Source organism: Emiliania huxleyi (assembly GCF_000372725.1).
Source record: "Emiliania huxleyi CCMP1516 unplaced genomic scaffold EMIHUscaffold_285, whole genome shotgun sequence".
Taxonomy (NCBI): domain Eukaryota; phylum Haptophyta; order Isochrysidales; family Noelaerhabdaceae; genus Emiliania; species Emiliania huxleyi.
In genome coordinates this window covers 80697-88430 of record NW_005199892.1, presented here as the reverse complement: position 1 = coordinate 88430, position 7734 = coordinate 80697, and the positions used below count along the sequence as shown (strand labels likewise).

The 7734-nt window shown below is 64.8% G+C and overlaps 2 protein-coding genes across 2 annotated transcripts; one reads left to right on the top strand and one right to left on the bottom strand.

Moving 5' to 3' along the window:
* Positions 1-256: 256 nt before the first annotated feature.
* Positions 257-2296, top strand: EMIHUDRAFT_457922 (hypothetical protein; the record flags this gene model as incomplete). The annotated part of the gene is made up of 8 exons (XM_005776072.1): positions 257-370; positions 639-928; positions 1015-1123; positions 1530-1639; positions 1714-1879; positions 1948-2093; positions 2162-2215; positions 2288-2296. Coding segments are annotated over 8 exons (996 nt in total), but the record flags the coding sequence as incomplete, so codon positions are not given.
* Positions 2297-2981: 685 nt separating this feature from the next.
* EMIHUDRAFT_444014 (hypothetical protein) lies at positions 2982-6828 on the bottom strand. The gene is made up of 15 exons (XM_005776071.1): positions 6685-6828; positions 6509-6538; positions 6380-6433; positions 6117-6185; positions 5828-5848; positions 5712-5757; positions 5425-5635; positions 5319-5362; positions 5213-5243; positions 5079-5138; positions 4930-5007; positions 4793-4856; positions 3773-4634; positions 3665-3697; positions 2982-3499 (listed from the first exon to the last, which is right to left on the bottom strand). The coding sequence occupies exons 7-15, from the start codon at positions 5474-5476 to the stop codon at positions 3413-3415; spliced, it is 1311 nt and encodes a 436-aa protein (XP_005776128.1). The 5' UTR covers positions 5477-5635; positions 5712-5757; positions 5828-5848; positions 6117-6185; positions 6380-6433; positions 6509-6538; positions 6685-6828; the 3' UTR covers positions 2982-3412.
* Between the last annotated feature and the right edge of the window lie 906 nt (positions 6829-7734).

The following is a 7734-nucleotide window of genomic DNA, read 5'->3' as shown; positions in this document are numbered from 1 at the left end:
AGGTCCTCACCAGGTAGAGAGGTCCTCACACGTGCACCCAGCCTCGCCGCGACTGGCCGGCCGGCATATCCACAGAGCCGGCGCGGGCGCCCGCTCAGGGCGCGCACAGAGTGAGGCACGCGCAGAGCACGGCCGTAAGGAAGGGCAGGCCTGCTCACCCCCTCCGAGGGGGTGAGCGAACGAGATGATTGTGTTGCAAGCGCACACACTCTAGAGGAGACATATAGCATCCATACCATAATCTTTGTTGTTTTGTATGATGGTGCAGGTGGTTTGTGTTGCCGTCTCGAAGAGCCCCGGTTGTAAAATTCTCTTTTTCCAGTGCCAGTGCGCGCTAGTCGTAGTCCCGTGCCTAGTGTCGTGCGAGGGAGTTTATTTTTAAAATTCTCTTTTTAGTGCGCGCTAGTCCCGTGCCTAGTGTCGTGCGAGGGAGTTCTTTGTAAAATTCTCTTTTTACTAAAATTCTCCCGCGGGAATTCTTTTTTCCCCGATTCTCTCTGCTTCGCCTGTATCGCGAGGCGGTCGCCGATGCACAGCCCCACTCGCGACGCCACCTGCCGTAACAGCTGCACACTCCGCCCTCGCCTCACGCCCAGGCCCGCCCCGCGCCTCACCGGCGCCGCCCGCTCTCTCCGCAGGCCTCTTCGCCCGCAGCCATGTGCCGCGCGCCGGAGTGGCATCAGGACGACAAGTTCTCGATCGAGCAAGAGTGGCCCAAGGACGCCAAGTTCCCCGACATCGTCATCGACCAGAAGTACCCCTCGCTCTCCCAGATCAAGGCGTGGATCCCGGCCAGCTGCTTCGAGAAGTCGACCGCGAAGTCGATGTATTACTTCGTGCGCGACGCATCGTGCATCCTCGGCACCCAGGCCGCCATCCTTGCGCTCTGCCGCAGCGCCGCCTTCGCCGCGCTCCCGCTGCTGGTCCAGTACGCTGCCCTCTGGCCGCTGCAGTTCGCCTCAGGCTCGCCTCTCGGCCGGGGCTCTGGTCCCGTGCTCCGCCTTGCTGACGCAGGCCTCGCTGCGAGGTAGGCTTCTTCATGTGGTGCATGTTTGTTGTCGGGCACGACTGCGGCCACACGACCTTCTCCCCCTCCTCCGCCGTCAACGAGATCATGGGCGAGGTCTCGCATTCCGTGCTGCTGTGCACGCCCTTCGCGCCGTGGCGCCGCTCGCACCACAGGCAACCGACAGACAAAAGCGGCCTCCAGCCCCCTCTGTCCCGACGTCTCCCCTCGCATTGACCACCTCTGCGCACACTCGAAGTGGCCTTGTCGTATGGAGGGGAGAGCTAGACCCATCACCCAGTACCCCCTCCGCCCGACCCGCGGGTACTCCCCCTCTCTCCCCCATCTGCCCCCATCTCCCCCCATCTCCCCCTATCTCCCCTATCTGCCCCCATCTCCCCCTACCTCGCCCTGACAGGCACCACTCTTACCACAACCACATCAAGGAGCGCCTGCTGCCGCGGCTCCTGCCTCCCGGGCGGTGGTTGGCGGCGTCTCTTCACACCCTCCCCGCTGTGAGCAGGAGGACTACTCTCACATGTGGTTCACGGAGTCGCAGCAGCACAAGATCATGCGCATCCCGCACCTCGCCTTCCACTACGCCATCCGCGTCGCCACCCCCCTCGTCAACTGGCCGCCTCTTCCTCCACGCCGGCCAGCCCGACTGGCAGCGCGTGGCTCACACTCCGCTGGCTGGACGGCGGTAGGTTCCTCTACCTGTACGTCGGCCAGCCCGACGGGGGCCACTTCCTCCCGCTCTACGGCCGGCTCTGGAAAGACGCGTCTCTCGGCGACTTCCTGCGCGGCTACGCCTCCTCCGCCGTCTCCGCCGCCAGCATGTGCCTGTGGTACCAGGTCTACGGCGACTGCGTGGTGCGCGCGTACTGCCTGCCGCGGATGCGAGTTCGCCATGGACGGGTCTTTCACTCTGCAATGCTCAGGTGCGCGCGTACTGCCTTCCTTGGATGTGGTACGGCTGGTGGCTCTTCACAGTCACCTTCTTCCAGCACCACTTTGACGAGATGTTGCTCTTCCGCGACGGCGCGTGGTCGTACGTGCGCGGCGCCTTCGAGACGATCGATCGGACGTGCGGCCTCGGCATCGAGGATTCGGGCGGTGTGAACGGCGTCTCTTCACACCTCTAGCTGTGCACAGGTACGGCTTCGGCATCGACGACTTCCACCACAACATCACCGACGGGCACGTCATGCGCCGCGTCTTCCCGCCGATGCCGCACTGCCACCGGACAGAGTGGGCGATCCGTCACCCGTCGTCGCTTAGGCACCATCTCTTCTTCACGAAGATCCCGCACTACCACCTGATCGCTGCGACCAAGGGCGAGATGCGGCCGAGATGCGGCCGAGATGCGGCCGAGATGCGGCCGAGATGCGGCCGAGATGCGGCCGCGGTCTAGCCAGGGCGGCAACACGGTAGTCTGAGTGAAGGTCGCGAGGCGCCCGCGAGGGGGCAGGAGTAGCCGCGACGGGTGATGCATGAGTGGCCACTCCTTAGGCATGCGCGAGGGGCTCGAGAGGGAGGGCTTCACCAACCTGTACAAGCACCGCTCCACCCCCTCCTTCGCCCTCGACATCCACACTTTCCTCCACCGCAACTGGTTCTGGGTCAAGGACGGCAACGTGGTCTCAAAGGTTCGCAAGGCGGAGTGAGCGCGCCTCGCCGCCCTGCCACGGCGGCCTCGCTCCCCTGCTCCTCGCGCTCTTCCGCAACCGCACTCCTCTCCCCCCGCCCCCACCCCCGCCCCCGCGGTTCCGCCTCTCTCACTGAGCGTTCGATCGCCATGGGGCGCGCCACCCGCTTGTTGTGGCGGCCGGGGCGCGGGGGGTTGTGCTCTGTCGAGCTCTGTGTACCGGCTACCGCGCGTGTAAGCAAAGGGGCACTCGCGCTATGCTCGGCGGGTTATAAATAAGTAAATATTAGTACATGAAAACGGATACTGGGACACACCCGTCCACTGTTGAGTCTAGATTTGTGGGGTCATAGAACACGAACCACCCACAAAGCACCCCACGCATGCTCAAAGGAGGATTCTCATGGCAGCGAGCGCGAGGCCGCAGCGTTCTCACCACTCTCTGGTGCTCTGGGGGAAAAAGGGAAAAAGACCTATGTGCGGGGTCAAAGAAAGTCCGCGGCGCTGCGGCCACGGAACCGCCGGCCCCGCACACGCAAGCGGACTGCAGCAGAGCTCAGCAACCCGCCGCGCTGTCGCCGTTGCTCTCGTCGCCCGTCGACGACTCGTCGCCGCGGAAGCGCGCGCCTTGCTCCCAGCCGTAGCAAGCTGCCGTCGCAACCTCGCGCTCTGTCCGGCACGCCTTGTGCGTCGGCGCGGCGGAGATCCCCTCCTCGTCGTCGCTGGCAAGCGTCGCTCCTGTTCACAGCCAGCCCCAATCAAGAGGCGCCGATCGCGGGCTCCGCGGCACCGCTGCCGCCGCGTCTCGCTCCTGGCGTCTGCCGCTTCGGGGACGGCTCGCCCGCCTGTCAGAGACAAAGACACACACAGTCCACGTCTGATGTCCCCTCTCCACAGCCACTTCTGAAATGAATCGGCGAGCGGCTCGCGCGCCTAATGTACTCTTAATTAGCTCTTAACTCGCTCTTAGTTCGCTGATAATTAAAGGAATCGGCGAGCGGCTCGCGCGCCGCGCACGCCAGCACGTCGAGGCTCGAACGCGCCTGAGGGACGTGTCGTGGACGCGTCTCAGGCGGAGGACATGTCGCCGACGCCAGCACGCCGACGCTCGAACGCACCGTCGCAGTCGCCGCCGCCGCCGCCGCCGCCGCCGCCGCCGCCGCCGCCGCCGCCGCCGCCGCGGCTCCAGAGTCTGCAATCGGGACGCCACTTTGTGGCGGAACCGCCGCCGCCGCCGCTGCCGCCGCCGCCGCCGCCGCCGCTGCCGCTGCGGCTCCAGCGTCTGCGGTTATTGGGACGCCACACTTTGGCGGAGCTGGAGGCACCGCCGCCGGTTTTGCCGCTGCCGCTGCCGCCGCCGCCGCCGCGGCGGCCGCCGACGCCGCTGCCGCTGTGGCTCCAGCGTCTGCGGTTATTGGGACGCCACACTTTGGCGGAGCTGGAGGCACCGCCGCCGGTTTTGCCGCTGCCGCTGCCGCCGCCGCCGCCGCGGCGGCCGCCGACGCCGCTGCCGCTGTGGCTCCAGCGGTCACTGCCGGGACGGCAACGCGTGGCGGCACAAGCACCACCTCCATCGGGGCCGCTGGCTCAGTTGACGAAATCTCCATCGGCGCCGGCTCGGACGCGGCGGAGGCTGGCGCGAGTGGCGCACCCGCCTCCGCAAGCAGCGGCGCCGCTGGCCCCTCCGCTGCCTCCGCCCCTCCAGCCTTCAGCAACGGCGACACGAACAAGGCGGACGAGCGGCTCAGAGGGAAGCACGACGCTAACACCGCCCGCTGCGGCACCCCCGCCGATTGCGGCTGCTGCTGCTGCTGCTGCTGCTGCTGCTGCTGCTGCTGCTGTGCGGCGCCCGGCGCCGCCGCGACGGGCGACGACGGAAGTGGCGCGACGAGGGTCGTTTGGGCGGGCATCGTCGGCTTGGTTGGCATATGCGCTGCTGCGGGCTGCGCGCTGCTGCCGCTGCGGCTTGCGGGGGAAGCCCTGTGCACGGGCGGGAGGTGGGAAGAGACGCCGTAAGGAAGGGGCTGTCTGTGGGCGGGGGGAGGGTCGCTAGCTGGAAGGCGGCTAGATCTCGCTAGATCTCGCTAGATCTCGCTACACCTCGGCTACACCTCGGCTAGATCTCGGCTAGCTCTCGCTTGCTGGAGGACGGCCCGCGGTTCGGCGGCAGCGAACCCTGCACGCGCGGCTCCGCGTGGTGGCCTAATTAATTCTCAAGGAGCAGCTCACTAATCAGGCGGCAAAGAGCCCTGCACGCGCGGCTCGGCGTGCTGGCCGATGATGCCGGGGACAACGGCGCTGGCGGAGCTCGGGAGAGCGACAGGCTGGACGATGCCGCCGTTGTACGCGCCGCCTAATTAATTAAGTAATCTTTGATAACTAATTAATAACTAATTGGCTGGACGATGCCGCCGTGGTACGCGCCGCCTCGGCTGCTCGCCGTAGGGGGGGCGCTGGCCGGCTGGTGGGCACAGCAGACGGCGCCTGATGAGTCAACGAGGCATGCAGCTCGTACTTTGAAGTCATGATCGCCGGCTGGTGGGCACAGCAGACGGCGCCCGACTGCATCGGCGGCGAGAACGCCGGGACCTACGACGAACTAGCAGCCGTCGCTGACTGATCCAACCAGTAGAGTGGTAGCTTCTGCAGCGAGGAAGCGTGCGCCGGGGGGGCGGCGGGGGGGCGGTGGAAGGTCGGCGACCCGCCTCCTAAGAAACACATTCTGATTGAGAACTGGGAATCAACCAGCGGGTGGACATTGGCGACCCGCCTCCTTGCTGCACGAGGAGCTGGGGTTGCGGCTGCAGCGGCTGCGGCTGCATCACGTACGCAGTCTGCGGGTGGGGAGAGTACTGCGGCGGCTGGAAAGAGCGCGGCGACTGCTGCGGCAGGTAGACGGCGGAGCCGCCTAGGAGGAGCGAGCTCACTCACCTTGACTCCTCAGCGGACTGATTGATGGAGGTTGTCGGCGGCGAGCGCGCCTAACAGCAACACGCTGGCTCGCCTCGTCCACACCCCCCCTACCTCCAGCATGTGGGTGGGGAGGGAGAGGCGCGCCCCACGGCAGCTGCTGCTGCGAGTATGAGGCGGCCCACTGCGGCGCCTAGTTCGTGAATGTTTAATGGTGACTAGACCTAATGAACAGCTGGCGAGGAGGCGGCCCACTGAAGCGCCGCTGCAGCAGACTCGAGGCGGGCGAGGCGTGACTCGAGCTGCTCGCTGTGCGCCGCCTAATTAGTTATCAGTCATTGATTATTAAGTAGCGAGGCGCGACTCGAGCTGCTCGCTGTGCGCCGCCTAATTAGTTGTCAGTCATTGATTATTAAGTAGCGAGGCGCGACTCGAGCTGCTCGCTGTGCGCCGCCTAATTAGTTATCAGTCATTGATTATTAAGTAGCGAGGCGCGACTCGAGCTGCTCGCTGTGCGCCGCCTAATTAGTTATCAGTCATTGATTATTAAGTAGCGAGGCGCGACTCGAGCTGCTCGCTGTGCGCCGCCTGTCGCGACATCATCGCCCCGAGCTGCGCCATCTGCGGGGGAGGAGGAGGGGGCCGGGGGTGGGGGGGTGGGGGGGGATAGGAGGGGGCTGGAGGGGGGTGGTGCAGGGATGGTGCAGGGACGATGCAGGCGAGGGAGGCAGAGGGTTCGGAGGGCCGGCGCGCGTACTGGCTGTGCGGGTGTGGGTGTGTGTGGGTGTGTGTGGGTGTGGGTGTGTTGGAATCGCCTGGCCCTGGATCGACTGGAGCTCCATGGTGATTTTCCCGAGGCCGGCCCTCGCCTGGAGAGAGAGAGAGAGGAGGGGGCGGGGAGTGTGGGGAGGCGGGAGGTTTGGGAACGGGCGGAGAGCTCTCGCCTGGTCGAGGCCGATGGCGAGGGCGGCAACCTGGGGGCGCCGGAGGAGGAGAGGTGGGTGGAAGAGGAGCGAGAGGCCACGCGCGGGCGTCAGCGCCACGCCGCTCCGGCGCAGGCTCCCTGCCGGGTGTGTGTTTCGGCGGTTTTGACGGCAAGAGACGGGTGCGGAATGCGCGCCTTGGCGTTGTCCAAAACGCCGCGGGCCTCGGCATCGGCGTCGGCCGACGCGGGCTGCTGCTGCTGCTGCTGCTGCTGCTGCTGGCCCTTCGCAGCAGACGGCTCCATTACGCCTCCGGGAGAGCTTCGAGTGCCTGCGCGCAACAACAGCAATGGGCGTTGTTTTTCTTTTGAGAGCGCCTTCGTTGTTTGGAGTGCTGGGGGGGGCGACAGGAGGAATGTGGCCCTGAGTTATGTGTACGCCAACTCAGGGTGTGTGGCAGCCAGCTGGCTGTGTGTCTTGTGAGCTTGTTTGTGTCTGTGTGTCGCTCGTGCGTGTCGTCATCATCTGTCTTGCGTCCACCCATACCGCGTTGGTGTCCAGTCCGAGCCTGGCTGTTCTTCACCTTTCTACCTACCTACCTAATAGTACAAACCCAATGGTCCCTTGCGAGCGGTCCGTCGTCGCAGTCGCACACACTCACACGCCACGCCTCACCGCGCGCCCACCCGCTGCCCCGCCCAGGCGGGAAAGAGATGAGGAGATGGGACAGCAAAGGAGGAACCCCAAACACGTATGGGAGGGTTCAGTAATGCGTCACGCTGCCCGGCGTCTCTCACTTTCCGGGACAGCCCCGCCCTTGTGAGGCAGGAAAGTGACGGCTACCCCGTACGCCCTGGTGCTGCTACCCCGACGCCGACCGCCCATTTTAGCCTAAGCACGCTTTTCTCGCCAAGTACTATCTATATTCTTTTGCTTATATTCTCGCCAGACCATCTATATTCTCGAGAATATTCTCGAATATTGAGAATATTTTCCCCACGCGAGAGGTCAGCGGACGCCAAAAATCGCTCTAAAGTAGAGGTTTGTGCTCCCAAACCGCTCAGGAACGTCCAAAACTTAAAGATTTCCGTCTGCATCGACCCAAAACCTACTGTTGAGGGGGCAAAAGAGCTGCTTCGAGAAGCTGTAGTCAAGACCGTTATAGACGCCGCGATGTAACGTCGAGAATATTCAAGAATATCTTGACACTCGAGGTCAACCAAGGTCAAGGGCTGAAGAAATCTCGT